Source organism: Bos indicus, chromosome 3 (assembly GCF_029378745.1).
Source record: "Bos indicus isolate NIAB-ARS_2022 breed Sahiwal x Tharparkar chromosome 3, NIAB-ARS_B.indTharparkar_mat_pri_1.0, whole genome shotgun sequence".
Taxonomy (NCBI): domain Eukaryota; kingdom Metazoa; phylum Chordata; class Mammalia; order Artiodactyla; family Bovidae; genus Bos; species Bos indicus.
In genome coordinates, this window is record NC_091762.1 from 54,561,242 (window position 1) to 54,581,150 (window position 19,909).

The following is a 19,909-nucleotide window of genomic DNA, read 5'->3' on the forward strand; positions in this document are numbered from 1 at the left end:
ACTAAATAAAGGGTGTATGGTTTGGTAATACAACTTTCATTCCAACTTGCAAGCAACAATGCATTTATTATGCTGACTCAACCTGACAGTTTTATTGCCTTACATTTGTGTAAATCTGAATTCTGACTTTTTTATCCTGGGTACTTTCATGCCCAGAAATAGCCAATGCATTTTTATTTTAGGTGTTTGTTCCTACAGTTAGGTCATGGTGGCTATTCTAATCCTGTTTTAGAATTTGACAAACCTATATGAATCTTATTCCCATAAGGCCATTATTTTTGTGCTCATATTTTTATCAGCTGAAGAATCACAGCAAATTTCTGAATTGAAACTGCTTCAAAAGTGTGGGAAGGACTGGTCCTTCTGCAACTTTGTTTTATTTCACCAAGCTTTGTACTGCAGGATGTTAAAACCAAGGAAAGAGCTCTGCCAAAACCTTAATCTTGGAATTCAAGCCTCTAGAATTGTAAGAAAAAAAAAAATTTCTGTTATTTACGCCAAAAAAGAAAAATGTGACTATTGTCTCTATACATCTTTCACTAGGTCCCAAGGCAAATAATATCAGGTGACAAATAGACAAACTTTATAGAAGAAGATGCTAGGCAATCTTATCTGGAGTTAAATTATTGAATATAAAGAAATATTGTATCAATTAAATGAAGCTCTATTAACCTCCAATCATTTAGGAAATCATTTTTAAAATTGTTACTTTATCACTATTTACTCTTGTGTCACTTGCTGTGACTCAAACAGAATATAATTTTAAATGATATTTCTTCTCATGTAATAACAAAACATGGAAGCTGACCCCATGGATAGTCCATGGAATTCTCCAGGCCAGAATACTGGAGTGAGTAGCCTTTCCCTTCTCCAAGGGATCTTCCCAACCCAGGGATCAAACCCAGGTCTCCTACATTGCAGGTAGATTTTTTACCAGCTGAGCCACCAGGGAAGCTCAAGAATACTGGAATGGGTAGCCTATCCCTTCTCCATTTCATTGGCCTCCTCTTAACATGGACACAAATAAGGAAAAGGAAATGCTGCATGATGGCAAATAGGAATATAGATTTCTCATCTCAGTCTTCTCATAAATTCTGCTTATGAATGCCTGCTTGATCTTCTAGAGGCAGATAAAAATGTATAGGTTAATAGAGGTTACATTAATTCTGCAATTATGGAGTTTAGTTTATGTAATGGTATAGCTTATAATCTGGTATAGAAACTCATGCTACAAAACTAGAAAGGGAGTTACTTTTGTTTAGCTTTAATTTTCTTATTTTTAAATGATTAACAAAGAAACCACTATTAGGTTTTGAATGCAGAGTTATTCTTTTCTATAATGAAGTTTAACTAATAAAAATGTATTTGGTTTACTCCTTTCTTGCAGTGCAGTGTGGGAACTACAGGGTGAATTTACATAAATACTCCACTTAATATGCTTGAGTCTCATGTGGTCTCCTATGAAGCTGCAGTTTGAGTAAAAAACTACTACTTATCAGCACTTGCCTAACTGTGGAAGGAGGTATTCTTCATGCTGATGGGAAACGAAGGGAAGATTCAATGGAAAAAAAGGTTCTAAGGCAATCAGAACAAGCAGGTTTATTAATGTAGATTCAGTGGCATTAGCTGCTTCCCTGCTTTTCTCTCATCATGTAATATTTTGAAACACTGTATAATCTTTTTCACAATGCTAACATATGCAATGTAATCCCTATATTCCTTACAAATGCAAGGAACATAAAGCAGATGTGAAAAACTTTGATGAATGTTTCTATTATATAAAGCAAGAGTCTGCAAATTATGGCTTCTGAGTGCCAGCTGTATTTTAAAACAATAGTTTCTTGGAAAACAGGCATACCATCCATTTGTGTATCATCTGTGGTTGCTTTATGGCAGAGTTGAGGACATACTCATGAATAGTTACTATCCCAGACTTTACAAAAACATTAGCCAGTCATGGCTATATAAATGAAAACATTATATTTTTTTGGTGAAAAACTATAAAAAATCAGAAATGTAAAGTTCAACATTTTACATTTTTACTTCCGAACTGAAATAATTCTTCATTGCTCTAAGAAGTTTTAAGCATTTACCTAGGGCTTTTGACAGTTGTGATAAAGTCCTAAGTAATACCAAGAGTATTATTTTACTGATCAAAAGAAGTCAAAAACAACCCATATTCTCTTGGGGGATGTGACTCAAGAATTGGGAAACAATAGCCTAAACTTTAGGGTAATGAACAATTTAATAATTAATTTAGCTCAGTTTTCTAACACATTATCTGTCATCATTTCAAGCTCATCTTTGCAAGTTATAAATGGCTACAAAGACAATGTATAATTGTCATCCTGTTACTATGTTTAGTGTAGTGTCACTTGAAGTTCTAAAGTGTCCCATTAAAGTTATTAATTAAAGTAATTAAAATTATAATCTGGGTGAAATGAACAAGAAGGGAAAGTCTCCTTTTTTAGCCCATTTATTTATGATCCAAGTTACAATCATGCTAATGGTTTCTTCCATCTTCCTGTGGAAATTCTGTAGACCTTCTAGATCACTATACAAGGTGATTTGCTTTAGCTTGGGATTCACCAGTAAGCACTGCCCATTCCAGGTATCCAGGAGTCACATCACTACTGACAGACCATGCAGACTTGAAACAATGGGACACCTTATACTGCCTTTACTAGAAGCTAGAATGCTTCTTCCCAACCTCTTGTGCATTTGGTCAAACTCATGACCAACTATGTCCCAAGACTTTGACCTAAGACTTTGCTCAGTATCCACTTGTCTAACTAGTGGTCATCTGGAAGAAGAAGTTCCTGGGTGGTACCAGCTTATGATACCTCCTGTGCTGGCACAGAGGTAAAGTGCGTCTTACTACACAGTTTACAGTATTGTGAGGAAGATGCACATGACTTCAATTATAGAACTGCATGTCTTTGCAAATTTTAGTGTAGTAAAAATGTGAAACCTAAATATTATCAAGTATGGTGACACTTTTCTTAGTTTTAAACTTCTTGAGTAATGCTTTGGATAAGAGTGACCAGGAAAGCTCTATTCTTTAATTCTTTAGCCTAGGAAACATTCCTTCTTTGGTTTATTCATCTTCTTCTGGAGACTCTGTATTTCCTTATGAAGTCGTCTGTTCTCTTCTTGGAATCCTTCCTGTAGTAGTCGGGACTGTTCCTAAAAAGATACAAATGGAAATTGAATAGTGTATATCATTAAGTAAATCTCTAACTACTATCTAGTTTCCACATTCAAGGATTGTTTTTTTTTTTTTTTTTTACTTTTCATTTATTTATTTTTTATCGAAGGATAATTGCTTTACAGAATTTTGTTGTTTTCTGTCAAATCTCAATATGAATCAGCCATAGGTATACATATATCCCCTCCCTTTCGAAACTCCCTTCCATCTCCCTCCCTGTCTCACCCCTCTAGGTTGATACAGAGCCCCTGTTTGAGTTTCCTGAGCCATACAGCAAATTCCCGTTGGCTATCTATTTTACATTTGGTAATGTAAGTTTCCATGTTACTCAAAAATGTTTAATTTCTTCTTGAAATTTTCTCTATCATTAATTTTCATTTTACTTTCTCTTAAGTCTTCTATCTCTGTGATTGCTTTTCCTGAGTCTCCTTGAGTTAAGAAAGATTTTTGACTTACATCTCCTGACATAAGTTCATCTTGATATGTTGATAAATCTCAATTAGCAGTCTTAATTTTTTCTCCCATTATTTGTATACAACCTTTGTGGACAACCTAATGAAATGTTTGGCTTTGAGTCTTATCTATGCATTTTTATTTTTTTAACACACACACATACACACATAACACAGAAATAGAAGGATTTCCAAAATCTGATACATTGTCTTAATCTTAGATCAGGAAATTTGGTCTAAGCTTCCACAACTTGGTGGCAGGAGGACCAAAATATAGGTGAGGGAATCAGGGTCCCAGACTTGATCATACTGGATTTCTGCACAGCTCAACACATACTAGGAGTAGGGCATAGGAAACCAGTAGGAGTGACAGACAGACACAGCAGTGTGAGTTAAGGAGTCCTTCTGCTTATGAAGGATTTCTTATAGCTAAAGGTCATACCAGTTGTGACAGGAAAAAAAAATCATGGATCCCTCTAAGCGGTGAAGACAGTTCAGATATCTATCTTCCCAAGCATTGTGACCCTATAAAAGTTATTTAGTCTTGTCTGAACCTCTCTTTCATCTCCTAAGTATTAGGGACATGACAGGTCTTGCTTTGATATGGATAAGACCCTTTATTTTTTTTAATGCCTAGCAGATAACAGCTACCACGATTGACAGATACAGTGATAAAAGACTAGGTGTGACATAGCTGCAAGTAAAATCTTTTAGTAACAAGACACTGTAGGGGCCAGTTCAGGCAGACAAATAGGGATTGAAAAGTACAAGTAAGCAAGCAAGGTCCTTCTTCTGGGCTTCAAGTTCACTGCTGGGCCACGTTTGTGACCAGGGAGTGTGGAGGGAAAACAGAATAACAGGAACCACACGGTGTTGCAGTTAAATACCTGCAGTTTGAGAGCAAGAGTTCTCTCTTGCTCTTCCAGTAACAGGGCCCTATCCCTCTCCATCTTCTCAGTCAGCTGTTTCACATGTTCCTGATAGCTCTTTTCTTTCTGTTCCATCATCTGCTGGTTCTTTATTTGCATTTCCTCCAGCATTTTTGCTGCAGCCTGTGCAGATTCAGCTTTCACACGTTCCACTGTCAGGAGGAAGAGGAAAAAGAAAAATGTATATGGAGACCAAGTTGCTTCTTTCTTCCATGTACAATTCCCTATCACTGTTGCTACTGGCTGCATACACACTACTCAGAAAAGATATTAGCAAATAAGAGACATCTTTTCTCATGTTGCTATAGTTTAAGGCTCCTCGGTTCACCTAGCTGAATTAGTTAGAACTTTAAAGAGCTTTCGAGGCTGTCTAGTCTCTTGACTTGCTCCTCACCTTCAATCAACTTTTCCTTCTCTGAGAGCGTCTGGTCTGTCTGTAGAATTGCGTCAGTCACAGACTCCTTGGACTTCAAGTATTCCTGAAGAATCTCCTCAGCCTGGGATCCAGGCAAAATAGGGTTAGCAGTAGGAAATGACTATAAACACTTATTCATGTTTTCCACCTTTCCCTCTAGGAACTGCTCCTCTTGGCCCTGGTGTGCCTGGTGATCAGATTCTCTGTCACTGGGCTGAGCACATGCTCCAGACTGGCCAAGCAAGGTGCCCTCCTGAGCAGAATCCTTTTTAAGAGGTTGATATACATGTAAATAGTGATTCTCTGTTCTTGTAAACTGAGGGCTCTGATTTTGGAGCTGTTGGTGCTGTGGTCCCTTATGGGGTGAACTTGTTGGAGAATGAAAGCATCATGGAGAAAGTGGATCTGAATAAAATGGGTAGAGGGAGAATGGGAGGGAGGGAAGTGTAGGGCTGGGGGGAGCCACAGGCAGAGAGATAAATGGTGACATTATTTGAAATTTTGGATACATCTGGTAATCCAGTTTATAACTCAATTGTTAACTTAGTATATGCTCTTGGATGAGCACATTGTTTATACCTGGTGTAACAGGCTCCCTGTACGTGTTTATAGAATGAGAGCCTGAATGCTGTTGGTCCTGTACTTGCGCATCTGTGTAAAACACACGTGGTCACACTGTCACCTCAAGGAGGCATCAGTAGCTTCCCAGAATCAAACTTGGTTACCTGTATGCCCTTTCTGGGCTCCTGAAAATACTTCTTCTTCAGCTCTTGCATCTTCTCAATGAAGAGGCGATAGCCCCCAGGTTTCAAATAGATCCCCTGTTTCATATCTTCTTCTAGAGGACTGAAAATATCCTTCAGCAAAGCAGAGCAATGATCTTCTGATGCTTTAAGATTCTGGTTACAAAAGTCATCTCGCTTTTTATCTAGCTGGGCCTTTAATGTAAAAAATAAGAAGTATTAATAAACAGAAGAATTAAAAGAGGTTAGCTTGACCTCCAAATTTCTGGAAAAGCTTTTCAAAAAAATAAAAGTAAAAAAAGTCTGTGACCACTAGAAGAACTCATAGAAATGCAACAAAATCATATCCTTCCTCCTGATCCTGACTTTCTACAGAAGTCCCTTTCTCCATGAGGGTAATCTTTGGAGCAGAGATTACTAGCTACATGCTTCACCTTTGGAGAAAACTCCTAATTTTCCAACTGGACAAATGATTGCATGTGAAATAAATGTAGCTCAATATAAACCCATTTGTGATAACTAAGAATAAAATATTCTTTGCTTTTGGCCAAAATATCCAATCAGTCTGATAAAAATGAGTCTGTGATTTGATTAGAAGCCCTGATTATTAGAAAATTCTATTATTATTAGAAGCCCTGTGTGCATGTAATGAAATTATAGGGAAGATTATTATTCATGAAAGAAAAAAGTTTCAGTGCCTCATAATAAAGTATATCATAATAGAATTGGTTCCTCTTATGATAACAAATAATGTTTGTCTAGAAAAATTGCTTTTCACAAAATAAGCACCTATTTCATTTTCTAGTAATACTTTACTTTCCAAGAGCCTAATATGTATAAACTTGAGAAAAAAACTACCGCTAATTCTTTTTGAAATAATTGGTCTATGTCTTTGAAGGAACTCTTCATGAAGACTTCAATGGCCTCTTTTTCACTGGCCCTGTGCAGGTCCAGCAGTTCCTGGAGGGTTTCTGTGGGCAGCTGCAGCTTCTGGCCCATCTGCTGGTCATAGTGGGCAATGGCCTTTTGTACTGCGGCTGAGTTCTCGATCTCAGCCAAGGCCAGGACTGCATTCTCCATGCAGGGCAGATCCCCACTGTTGATGGCATTGACATAGGTCTGCACCAGGGTCTCTAAACCTACGACAGAGAACAATGATGATGTTTAATGTAGGCATCAGTGAGGAAACTTTCTGTTCTAATTCTAATGTTGTTTATTACCAACCATTTATTTTTCAGCATCACCTGAAAACTTGCTAAAAATGCAGCCTCTGACCCAGTTTAAATGACTTAGACCCTCCTCTTTGGCAAGATCCTCAGGTGGTATATATACATCAATGGTTGAGAACCTTTTGTGTTTATTGAGTACATTTATTTCACCCACAGGTACTGTTAGGCCAGAAACCATATCTCTCTCATTTATGTCTGTATCATCAGCCCTGGTAAGTCCATGGGAAACATTTGATTAATATTTGTGGAGCAAATCAAAATGAATCCTCCATTTTGCTTATTCTAGCAGAGCATTATAGGAGACCTTTCTGTGATGTTGGAAGTATTCTGTGTGTGCTCTCCAGGGTGGGAGCCACTAAGCTCATGTAGGTGTGAGCCCTTGAGACATAGCTGTGTGATCAGAATGTTAAATTTCTATATTTTTTATTAGCTACATTTAAATTTAGATAGGAACACTTGTCTAGTGAAAACCATGTTGGACAGGGCAGGTCCAGTTTACTAGGACAATTGTCTGCTCTCAGAGCTTTTATTTTTGCCTTTTGTATCTTTTCTCAACTATGAAGTCTGACTAATAAAACCTATCAGAAGTGTTGGTGCCACCTAGAATTTATCACGATAATATCAGTAGATGTACATTTTTCAAAGTTGAAGCTACATGGATGTTATCACACCATCCTCTAGTCTTAACAGTGATAGTGAAGACTGGGAAGAGGACTCACGAGGTCCATCCACCTTGATGCCTCCTGAGAGAGTTTTAGTTTTGGAATCGCTAAAGATGTAAGAACAGAAGACCACAGCTTGTTGCACAAATTCGGAGTCCAGCTCATCGTCACACAGTTCCTCAAGCTGGCCCAGTTTCTTCCTATGAGTGGGTCGATCAAAGATGAAGCATTTCTTCTTTGGGAAGAACTTTCGGATACAGAGTCGAGGCATATTAAAAGTTTTATCTTTTGGGCTGGTACCTGGAGGAAGAAAAAAGGAATTTGCCTAATGTAGGGTCTTGCAAACATTTCCCGTAAAGGGTCAAACAGTAAATAGACTTTGCAAGCCAGATGGTCTCTTTTCTGAGTACTCAAGTCTCCTATTGTAGCCTAAAAGCAGTCATAGAGAAACTATAAATAAATGGATATGACATTATTTCAATAAAATCTTATTTACAAAACCAACTGGCAGGCTAGATTGGACAATATTTGCCTGTAGCAATCCTTTACCAGCCCTAAACTGTGCATGGTTCATGCTTGCATTTCTTTTCTTCAAATAAATGACCATTCTACTCCTACTCTTTGGCTAATTACAGCACCACAAGCCCTAAGCATGGAGATATCAATCTAATCACAGCACAGGGAAAGGTGAAAGAAAAAGAAATTTATTCTTAGAACAGGGAGAAAAATAATCTAAAACCAAATCTATTATTCAGATAGTAAACAAGCATTACTTCTTAGTAATCACCCATTGAGAAGAAATAGAAACTACAAGTAGAAGACAACCGTTGACAGAAAACTAAGGAACAATAGTTTTTAGTGTGTTGTCATCTGTTTACCAATTCTAAGTCCCCTTTACCTTTCTTCAGCTTGAGTGAATTCTCCAGGTACTCGTCTGCTGTGATGGACTGTCCATCTGCTTCCAAGTCTAGGGAGAAATCCCTCAGTGTCCATACGAAGTCTGGAAAGAAGCTCACAAAGTCAGCTGAATCCTCAACCCCATCCACATCAGGTGAGGATTTTGCCCTGATTCTATCTGTCAGCTCCGTCACATAGCTGAGTAGCCAAATAAGGAAAACTGGCATGAATGAACAGTAACCCCTGCCCAATCCTATATTAGTTCCACATACTAAACCTTTATTTCTCCTTTGTTCTTAACCCAAGTATCCCAAGTATCAATTCTTCAGTAGGTTATAGGATTTTCCCCTTGCCATTGAATTCTTTTTTATATTTCTCATGTTTGTTTCACCAGGATTCACAGTTAGTCAGCTGTTTTTTAAATATTGGTCTCCCCTCTGATTTTGATGTAGGTTGGATCCCAAAAGGATACTGCAGTTGGTCCATGGCCTGCTGGTTGATAGTTCCCATACTATTGTACACAAAAGTGCTGCTCAAGAGTATTGCTAGGGCAAAGATCCAGGAGTCATTCTGGTTGTCACCCTGAAAATCAGAACATATTTTACCAGGATTGTGTTTCATTCTTATGGCACTTTCCTGATCAGCAGTAGTAAAAGGATGCTCATGTAACTAGAGTTTTTTTTTTTTTTTTTTCTTTCAAGACTGGTGACAAAGAAAACCAAATCCAAGCAAAAATGACTTTGAATAGTTTTCTGATATGTTTTGTTTTACCCTGATTCTCATTAGACCCTCTTATGATCATTGGTAGATAATTGCAAAACAAATAGTCATTGTGGGTGGACAGTCAAAGGTCTTAAATGTAATTTAAATTTAATTTTTCTCTTTATTTTTACAGAAAAATTGTCTTAATATTAGGGTACTAATACTTGTTTCTATCTCAGTAGGATATTGTTGTAAAACTAACACTTCCCATTTCTTATCTTATAAATATTCCAGACAATACTATGAGGCAAATATAGATCTAATACACCTGTTTTACAGATCAGAAACCTGAGGTTAAAAAGGTCAAATAATTTACAAAAATCACTGAGTTACTGACAGACTTTAAAGTTAAAGCCAAGGGTATGGGGCTTTGGAACCTAAATCCTTAACTGAAGTTCTTTGCAAGATAAAATTCATCACTTTGAGTTTATCTGTACTCCCTTTATGCATCTGTGTTAACTGGCTTAGCTTATAGCTTTTTGTTAATTAGGATACTGTCTACTGACCACTATGCTCTTCTTCTAGGATTCTGCCTTATGAATATTTTCCTAACCCCTGGTTCCTAACTTGGTTTCATAGCATATAAAAAGAAATGAAAAAACATGGTTAAACAAAGGTCTTATTTAAAGGAAAATTAAAAGTGTAGAGGACATTCAGACATGAGGGCTTAGTCCAAACTGGAACCTCATTCCTTACCTTCTCCACATCCCCCAGGCCCTCAGTATCAAGCAGAACTAGAGTACGGTTTGGCTTCTTGGGATGAGGCACACACCACATCCAGATGCCCTTCGTGTGAGACTGCACCGTGGAGCCCAGAGAGAAGCCTGCAAGGGGGTATGGGGAAAAGAGAGGGTGGAATTCTAATATCAAGTGGTTCTGGAAGTTGGGATGCAAGTTAACAAAATCAAGTTTAGGAGAACTGAAACCACAACAAGTATTAATCTTACTTACAATCAGAGAAACAGGGAAATTAAAATATCAAATACTTAAAAAAATGCAAAACCTTTTCATGAGGAAAACAATCAACAAACTAGAAATTTAAGGAAAATCTCAATATAATAGAAGTCATAAAAAAAAAAAAAAACCACAGCCAACATAATATTCAACAATGAAAGAGAGAAAGCTTTGTTTCTACAAAAATTAACCCAAATGGATCAAAGACCTTAAGAGCTATTAATAAAACTATGAAGGTAGTAGAAGAAAATACAGGAGAAAAACTTCACAATATTGCATTTAGCAAAAATTTCTTGGAAATAATACCAAAAATATAAATAGAAATAAAAATATATAAGTTGGACTTCATCCAAATTAAAACACATATGTATCAAAGGACACTGCTGCTACTGCTGCTGCTGCTGCTAAGTCACTTCAGTTGTGTCCGATTCTGTGCGACCTCATAGACAGCAGCCCACCAGGCTCCCCCGTCCCTGGGATTCTCCAGGCAAGAGCACTGGAGTGGGTTGACATTTCCTTCTCCAATGCATGAAAATGAAAAGTGAAAGTGAAGTCGCTCAGTAGCATCCGACTCTTCGCGACCCCATGGACTGCCCCCTACCAGGCTCCTCTGTCCATGGGATTTTCCAGGCAAGAGTACTGGAGTGGGGTGCCATTGCCTTCTCCGATCAAAGGACACTATTGAGAGTTAAATAGATAACACACAAATTGGGAGGAAATATTTGCTAGTCATAAATCTGATAAAGGATTGATACGCAGAATATATAAAGAAGTCTTACAATTTAACACAAATAAATTAAAGGTCAACCCAACTAACAAATGAGCAAATGACTTGACAGACATTTCTCTTGAGAAATTATTCAAAAGACCAATGAACACATGAAAAGATACTCAACATTACTAGTCATTAGGGAAGTACAAAGCAAAACCACAATGTATTAAAACAACCTATAATGGAAAATAACCTGAAAAAATATATATGCATATATAGCTGAATCACTTTGCTGTACACTTAAAACTAACACAATATTGTTAATCAACTGTACTTCAAAAAAAGGGCAACAAAGCATAGCATACAGCTTAAGTGAATTCTGAAAATTAATTGATATTTATAATGAAGTTGGAAAATTTGACACTGAATGAATTTGATAATATTAAAAAAATTTTTACTTTAAAAAACCACAATGAGATACTACTTCATACCCATTAGGATGGCCATTATCAAAAAAACTATAACAAATGTTACCATTGTGTGTTTCTGGTGGGAATGTAAAATGGTATAGTTTCTGTGGAAACTAATATGGTGATTTCTTTAAAAAGCTTAGCATAGAATTATCATATGATCCAGCAATTCCATTTCTTGGTGTATACCCAAAAGAAGTGAAAGCAGGTACAGAACAGATATTTGAACACCCATGTTCTTAGTAACATTATTCACAGTAGCCAAAATGAGGGAACAGTCCAAATGTCCATAAACTGGATGACTGGATAAGCAAATGGGTATCACATACAATTACTCAGGCTTAAAAAGGAAGAGAATTTGATAACTGTTACAACATTGTTGGACCTTGAAGACATCATACTCAGTGAAATAAACCTATCACTAAAGGACAAATAATATATGATTCTTTACAAGAGATTCCAAGACTGGTCAAATTTATAGATAATATAGAATTGTGGTTGTCAAAGGCTGGGGCATTTTTGTTTATTGGGGTATAGAATTCCTGTTGGGGGAAATTTACAGAGATGGATGTTAGTGATGTTTACACAACAGTGTGAATTTACTTAATACCACAGAATTTTAAAAAATGTTAACAATGGTAAATTTTGTGGTAAATTTTATGTATGTGTATCCTGCATAAGGGCATGCGCAGTCATTTCAGCTGTGTCTGACTCTTTGCAACTCCATGGACCATAACCCACCAGGTTCCCCTGACCATGAGATTTTTCCCAGCAAGAATACTGGAATGGGTTGCCATGCCCTCCTCCAGGAGTCTTTGCTACCCAGGGATCAAACCCGGGTCTCCGGCATCTCTGCATTGCAGGTGGATTCTTTACCTGCTGAGCCACTGGGGAAGCCCATGTATAACTTAACAACAGTTAAAAATAAGAAAATAAATAAGAACAACCAATACAGATTTAAACATTTTTTAAATCTTAAAGATTAATAGAAATGCTCTCATTACATGAATATTTTTGTAAGTGTTTTGTAGTTTATTATTACATACATTACTTATTTTTTATTACCACATTTGTCTTTCTAGGAAAGGAAAAAATTGTGCTTTTGAAAAAGAAACTAAGACAAAGTGCAAAGAGCTGTGATCTGATACAGGTCATAGTGACGATCAGAACATAAGGTGGACTGAAAGTTAGCTTTCAATATTCCTTCCGGGTCTCTCACTTCCTCTCCTCACATCACTGTGCTGCACGCTGGGAGTGTGGGTGGACAGAAGGGACTTGGCTGGGCTCTGCCTACGTCACTCACCCTTGTTCTTCCCGGCCAGCTTGTTCATCAGGTAGGACTTGCCTGTGCGGTAGAGGCCCACGATAGCCACCACCACAACAGGCTGCCTGATGGCAGACAGGATCTTCAGAGCTTCTGGATTAACCAGCAGTCTCCCATTAATATTCTTAATGAGGCACTCTGGGCCTGGCATGTGGATCTCTGAGGCCATGTCCCTTTGTCTGCAAGGGAAGATATGGGATGAATTAGAATTTCCAGTCTAAACAGATCAAGAGTTTTCATCAGGTCATTTTGCATTCAGAAGGAGGAATGTCAAAATCCCCACAATATAACTGTGTGCCTAGTTAACACAGTTAACTTCAGCAAAGAGAAAGATGATCCTAGTGCATCTGGAGATTTTTTGGCCAATCACAAAAAAACTTGGCCATTTATGTCAACAGTGAAATATATGAGATTAAATCTGTTTCCTTTTGAAAATTGGAGAAATGTTACCAAAGTAGCTCATTAAAAATATTGATATGACAGTGACTTATCAACATACAATCACCCTCATGAACAAAATCTTCCATTTAATTTACCATTGAAATCTTCTATTTGGATTCACATTTAAAAACTTATGAAAGTGAAAATTGCTCAGTTGAGTCCGACTCTTTTTGTGACCCCATGGACTATAAAATCCATGGAATTCTCCAGGCCAGACTACTGGAGTACATAGCTTTCCCCTTCTCCAGGGAATCTTCCCAACCCAGGGATTGAACCCAGGTCTCCTGCATTGCAGGCAGATTCTTCACCAGCTGAGCCACCAGGTATACTCAAGAATACTGGAATGCGTAGCCTATCCCTTCTCCAGTGGATCTTTCCAGCCCAGGAATCGAACTGTGGTCTCCTGCACTGAGGTGGAATTTATACTAGACATTAAATGTAAAACAGAATAGGATTCAGAGAGATTTGTTGCATTTCCTAACTTTGTGTGAAGAGTCAATATTTATTTTTTATTCATTAATTCTTACTATGAATAAAGAATTTCATGAATAAAGGTTCATCAATTGATATATGTCTCTGAACAATTTTTAATGATTTGAAATGCATTTTCTCATTAGCTATCCTTATTTCTACTGAAATAATAATTCACAGATTTTCTCACACTTCTTTCCTAGAAGTGGAACTGACTTTAGCAAATTTTATAAAAGTCTGTAACCTTGTGAAACACATGGCTTAAAGCTCTTCCAAAAGATTGCTGTGGGCTTATAGAAACAAGGGGCTTGGAAACTTAAAATTCATTAGCTTCACAATAAATTCAGTTCAGTTCAGTCACTCAGTCATGTCCAACTATTTGTGACCCTGTGGACTGCAACACACCAGGCCTCTCTGTCCATCACCAACTCCCGGAGTTTACTCAAACTTATGTCCATTGAGTCGGTGATGTCATCCAACCATCTCATCCTCTGTCATCCCCTTCTCCTCCTGCCCTCAATTTTTCCCAGCATCAGGGTCTTTTCAAATGAGTCAGTTCTTCATATCAGGTAGCCAAAGTATTGGAGTTTCAGCTTCAACATCAGTCCTTCCAATGAATATTCAGGACTGATTTCCTTTAGGATGGACTGGTCTTCTCCAACACCACAGAGTCTTCTCCAACACCACAGTTCAAAAGCATCAATTCTTTGGCACTCAGCTTTCTTTAGAGTCCAACTTTCACATCCATACATGACTACAGGAAAAACCATAGCTTTGACTAGATGGACCTTTGTTGGCAAAGTAATGTCTCTGCTTTTTAATGTTATCTAGGTTGGTCATAACTTTTCTTCCAAGGAGTAAGCATTAAATTTCATGGCTGCCGTCACCATCTGCAGTGATTTTGGAGCTCCCCCAAAATAAAATCTGCCATTGTTTCTACTGTTTCCCCATCAATTTGCCATGTAGTGATGGGACCGGATGTCATGATCTTAGTTTTCTCAATGTTGAGCTTTAAGCCAAATTTTTCACTCTCCTCTTTTACTTTTATCAAGAGGCTCTTTAGTTCTTCTTCACTTTCTGCCATAAGGGTGGTGTCATCTACATATCTGAGGTTATCGATATTTCTCCCAGCAATCTTCATTCCAGCTTGTGCTTCATCCAGCCCAGCGTTTCTCATGATGTACTCTGCATAGAAGTTAAATAAAGAGGGAATATACAGCCTTGACATACTCCTTTTCCTCTTGGAACAAGTCTGTTGTTCCATGTCCAGTTCCAACTGTTGCTTCTTGACCTGCATACAGATTTCTAAAGAGGCAGGTCAGATGGTCTGATATTCCCATTTCTTTAAGAATTTCCCACAGTTTGTGGTGAAAACAGTCAAAGGCTTTGGCATAGTCAATAAAGCAGAAATAGATGTTTTTCTGGAACTCTCTTGCTTTTTCGATGATCCAGCGGTTTTTGACATTTTGATCTCTGGTTCCTCTGCTTTTTCTAAAACCAGCTTGAACATCTGGAAGTTCACAGTTCATGTATTATTGAAGCCTGGCTTGGAGAATTTTGAGCATCACTTTACTAGTGTGTGAGATGAGTGCAATTGTGCGGTAGTTTGAGCATTCTTTGGCATTGCCTTTCTTTGGGATTGGAATGAAAACTGACTTTTCCAGCCCTGTGGCCACTGCTGAGTTTTCCAAATTTGCTGGCATATTGAGTGGAGCACTTTCACAGCATCATCTCTTAGGATTTGAAACAGCTCAGCTGGAATTCCATCACCTCCACTAGCTTTGTTCGTAGTGATGTTTCCCTAAGGCCCAATTGACTTTGAATTCCAGGCTGTCTGGCTGTAAGTGAGTGATCACACAATTGTGATCATCTGGGTTGTGAAGATCTTTTTTGTATGATTCTTCTGTGTATTCTTGCCACCTCTCCTTAATATCTTCTGCTTCTGTTAGGTCCATACCATTTTTATCCTTTATTGAGCCAGTCTTTGCATGAAATGTCCCCTTGGTGTCTCTAATTTTCTTGAAGAGATCTCTAGTCTTTCCCATTCTATTGTTTCCCTTTATTTCTTTGCACTGATCACTGAGGAAGGCTTTCTTATCTCTCCTTGCTAGTCTTTGGAACTCTATTCTGGGAAATAGACTCTCGGAGGGCACAGACAGAACCTTGTGTGCACCAGGATCTGGGGGAAGGGAGCAGTGACCCCACGGAGACTGACTCAGACTTGCCTGTGAGTGTCCAGGAGTCTCCGGCGGAGGCGTGGGTTGGTGGTGGCCTGCTGCATTGTTGGGTGCCCTGAGTGTAGCAGTACATGCATGGGACCTTTTGAAGGAAGCCACCATTATCTTCTTTACCTCCACCATAGTTTGGCTCCAGGTAAATAGCAGGGAGGGAACACAGGTCCACCCATCAACAGAAAATAAGATTAAAGATTTACTGAGCATGGCCCCGCCCATCAGAACAAGACCCAGTTTCTCCCTCAGTCAGTCTCGCCCTCTTATCCTTCTCTATCAGAGGGCAGAAAGAATGAAAACCACAATCACAGAAAACTAACCAGTCTAATCACATGGACCATAGCCTTGTCTAACTCAATGAAACTATAAGCCCTGCCGTGTAGGGCCACCCAAGATGGATGCGTCAGGGTGGAGAGTTCTGACAAAATGTGGTCCACTGGAGAAGGGAATGGCAAACCACTTCAGTATTCTTGCCTTGAGAACCCCATGAACACTATGAAAAGGCAAAAAGATAGGACACTGAAAGACGAACTCCCCAGGTCAGCGGGTACCCAATATGCTACTGGAGATTGGTGGAAAAATAACCAGAAAGAATGAAGAGACAGAGCCAAAGCAAAAACAATACCCAGCTGTGGATGTAACTGGTGATGGAAGCCAAGGTCTGATGCTGTAAAGAGCAATATTGCATGGGAACCTGGAATGTTAGGTCCATGAATCAAGGCAAATTGGAAGTGGTCAAACAAGGGATGAGATGACCATTATATCTACTACTGTAGGCAAGAGTCCCTTAGAAGAAATGAAGTAGCCACGATAGTAAACAAAAGAGTCCAAAATGCAGTACTTGGATGCAATCTGAAATAACGACAGAATGATCTCTGTTCATCTCCAAGGCTAACCATTCAATATCATGGTAATCCAAGTCTATGCCCCGACCAGTAATGCTGAAGAAGCTGAAGTTGAACGGTTCTATGAAGACCTACAAGACCTTCTAGAACTAACACACAAAAAAGATGTCCTTTTCATTATAGGGGACTGGAATGCAAAAGTAGGAAGTCAAGAAACACCTGAAATAATAGGCAAATTTTGCCTTGGAGTACGAAATGAAGCAAGGAAAAGGCTAATAGCATTTTGCCAAGAGAACACACTGGTCATAGCAAACACCCTCTTCCAACAACACAAGAGAAGACTCTACACATGGATATCACCAGATGATCAACACTGAAATCAGATTGATTATATTCTTTGTAGCCGAAGTTGAAGAAGCTATATACAGTCAGCAGAAACAAGACCGGGAGCTGACTGTGGCTAAGATCATGAACTTCTTATTGCCAAATTCAGACTTAAATTGAAGAAAGTAGGGAAAACCACTAGACCATTCAGGTATGACCTAAATCACAATAAATTAGCCTCCAACTAAATGGGAATAAACTACACAATTGCTAACACTGTATGTTGCAAAAAATCAGGTGTGTATATGAGGGGAGAAAAATTTGAAATAAAGATTAAAAGATCAGGAAGAGATTAACAGAGCTAGAGAAGAAAGTTATTGAAAGAAAATAGCTATATTTCCAGCCATACAATCTAAGTTTTCTGTTTTGTTCTTTTCTCCCATCTTGTAGAGGAGAAGTAGAAGTGGGAAGAAGATGAAGAAGGGTGGGGGTAAGGAGAGAGGAGTGGGAAGGGAACCAAGGGCAGGAAACTGAAAAGAGAGAGAGAGGTGTCAGACAGTATGTGATGAATGGGGCTAGTGCCAAGCCGAGGAAGTCAGGGGAAGAGTTTCCAGGAGGCAAGATCAGAACTCCTTGAAAGCCCAGAGAGGGCAAAATAAAAAACAATGGTGACTTTATCACTGCTCCAGAGTAGATTCTTTAAAGACAAAGCTTTTTATAAAGTGGTGGGACTGAATTCTGTCCTAAGGTGTAAGGCATCCTCGAGTTGGCACCAACACATTGAACCTAGTGAACCTGTGCTGTTTCTAAAGGAAGATGTCGACTTTAAAATAGAGTGCAAAGGTAGGACTGAAGAGTATGATGTCTTCATAAATCTACATCTTCCACTCTGGATTTCAGCTTTTCTCCTTGTCTTTAACAGTGCCAGGTGACTGTTTCCACTGCACCTCATTTACTGTTCTTTCCTTCTCATGAGAAAAACAAAAAAACAACAACAAAAAAATATCTGCCACCCTTTCAGTCTCTTGGCTGCAGTCAAATCAGTATTGAGCAAGTTGTATCAAAGAAAATGGTAATACAATCATTATCCCCAGTCAACATCAGCAAAGAGAAGGACAATCCTAATTCATTCCAAACTCAGTTTAGCCCTGTGTCCTTGGCGCTTAACTCCACACAAGCACAGTCATGACCCAGAGATGGGATGGCCCATGCTAACACCTGGATCTCATCTGACCAATGTCCCAAATCAGGATGAGCTACAGTCTTGATGCTGATCATTTATTAGAAAACTAACCATTACAGATCCCTTCGCACCCTTGCACTAATCTTACCATGGGCTCCTGCTCTCAAAACAGGGCTCCTTTAGCACTGAAGAAGAATCTGCTTTGAGGAAAAGCTAGAGTTCTTACCTGTTTTCTTCTCAGCTCAGGTGGAATGGTTCTGTAACAAATTTCTCTTTCTCTCACTAGATGGTTAGACTTCTATTTCACCAGCTCAATATCCTGGGTCTTGCCTGCTTTCCTTTAGCAAACAGAGAGAAGGAAAGGAACCTCTCTAACAGATTTACAGTAATGTGAAACTGAAAGCACTGAGAGCAAAGCAATGACTCAACAGCCATATAAGGAATTTCTGACAGCTATTCTAAAAAAAAAAAAAAAAGATGGGTTTGACACAATTTCTCTAGAACCTTCACATTAATAGCTTTGAAAGACATCTTAGAGACCATTTAGTGTTGAAAAAGGTGACTATTAGATTCTTAAATATAATGGAATGTATCTCAGGATTGGGTGTCACTTTGGGAAACCTAGAATAGGAAGCATATTAATTTTTAGGTTTAATTTCCTTAAATAATGGACAGACACATAGTGGACGTGGCTCCTCTTTTATGCATGCTGTAAGTGAAGAAAATGACTCATCTTACAGATTCATGAATGTGAAGCCCCTGGAATTTAATACCCAGGGCACACACAGCATGTGTTCCATGCTCAGTGCTGATCACTCTACATAGGTTAAATAACTGATATTTTAAAACAGACATTTCTCCACCATTTTATAGAAACTGAGGCACAGAAAGATTAAATGTCTTATCCCAAATCACAACACTATAAGTAACTTGAACCAAATCACTCTTCATTCCAAACCCTCTTGTTAAGCCACTTCACTATACTGTCTTTTCATGTTTGCTCAGTGAATAGTAGTAGAAGTAACAGCTTTATTGCTTAATTTCTTTCTAAGAAGCACATATGTTACAATTGTCCCATTCATTTCTGAGTAAAACCATGCAAAATGATTGGTGTGCTATCTCCATGAAAACAAGGAGGCTTCAGGAAGGGTAAGATAGTATGCCGGGTCAAGTTCACTAAGCATGTCGTAGAGGTGAGATGTGAATCTGAAACTCTTTTTACCCTTAAACTATGCTTCCTGTGAACAAAGCTAGTGGAGGTGATGGAATTCCAGTTGAGCTATTTCAAATCCTGAAAGATGATGCTGTTAAAGTGCTGCACTCAATATGCCAGCAAATTTGGAAACTCAGCAGTGGTCACAGGACTGGAAAAGGTCAGTTTTCATTCCAATCCCAAAGAAAGGCAATATCAAAGAATGCTTTAACTACCACACAATTGCACTCATCTCATATGCTAGTAAAGTAATGCTCAAAATTCTCCAAGCCAGGCTTCAGCAATACGTGAACTGTGAACTTCCATATGTTCAAGCTGGTTTTAGAAAAAGCAAAGGAACCACAGATCAAATTGCCAACATTCGTTGGATCATTGAAAAAGCAAGAGAGTTCCAGAAAAACATCTATTTCTGCTTTATTGACTATACCAAAGCCTTTGACTGTG

The 19,909-nt window shown here is 38.4% G+C and overlaps 1 protein-coding gene across 1 annotated transcript; it reads right to left on the reverse strand.

Annotated features, from left to right (window-relative positions):
- Positions 1-1,957: 1,957 nt before the first annotated feature.
- On the reverse strand, positions 1,958-18,639 carry LOC109556080 (guanylate-binding protein 1). Its single transcript, XM_019957120.2, has 11 exons — positions 18,479-18,639; positions 12,737-12,936; positions 9,994-10,121; positions 9,008-9,117; positions 8,537-8,733; positions 7,696-7,938; positions 6,606-6,886; positions 5,730-5,942; positions 4,984-5,086; positions 4,548-4,741; positions 1,958-3,186 (listed from the first exon to the last, which is right to left on the reverse strand). Exons 2-11 carry the CDS (start codon positions 12,924-12,926, stop codon positions 3,070-3,072), a joined length of 1,776 nt encoding a protein of 591 aa, XP_019812679.1. The 5' UTR covers positions 12,927-12,936; positions 18,479-18,639; the 3' UTR covers positions 1,958-3,069.
- Between the last annotated feature and the right edge of the window lie 1,270 nt (positions 18,640-19,909).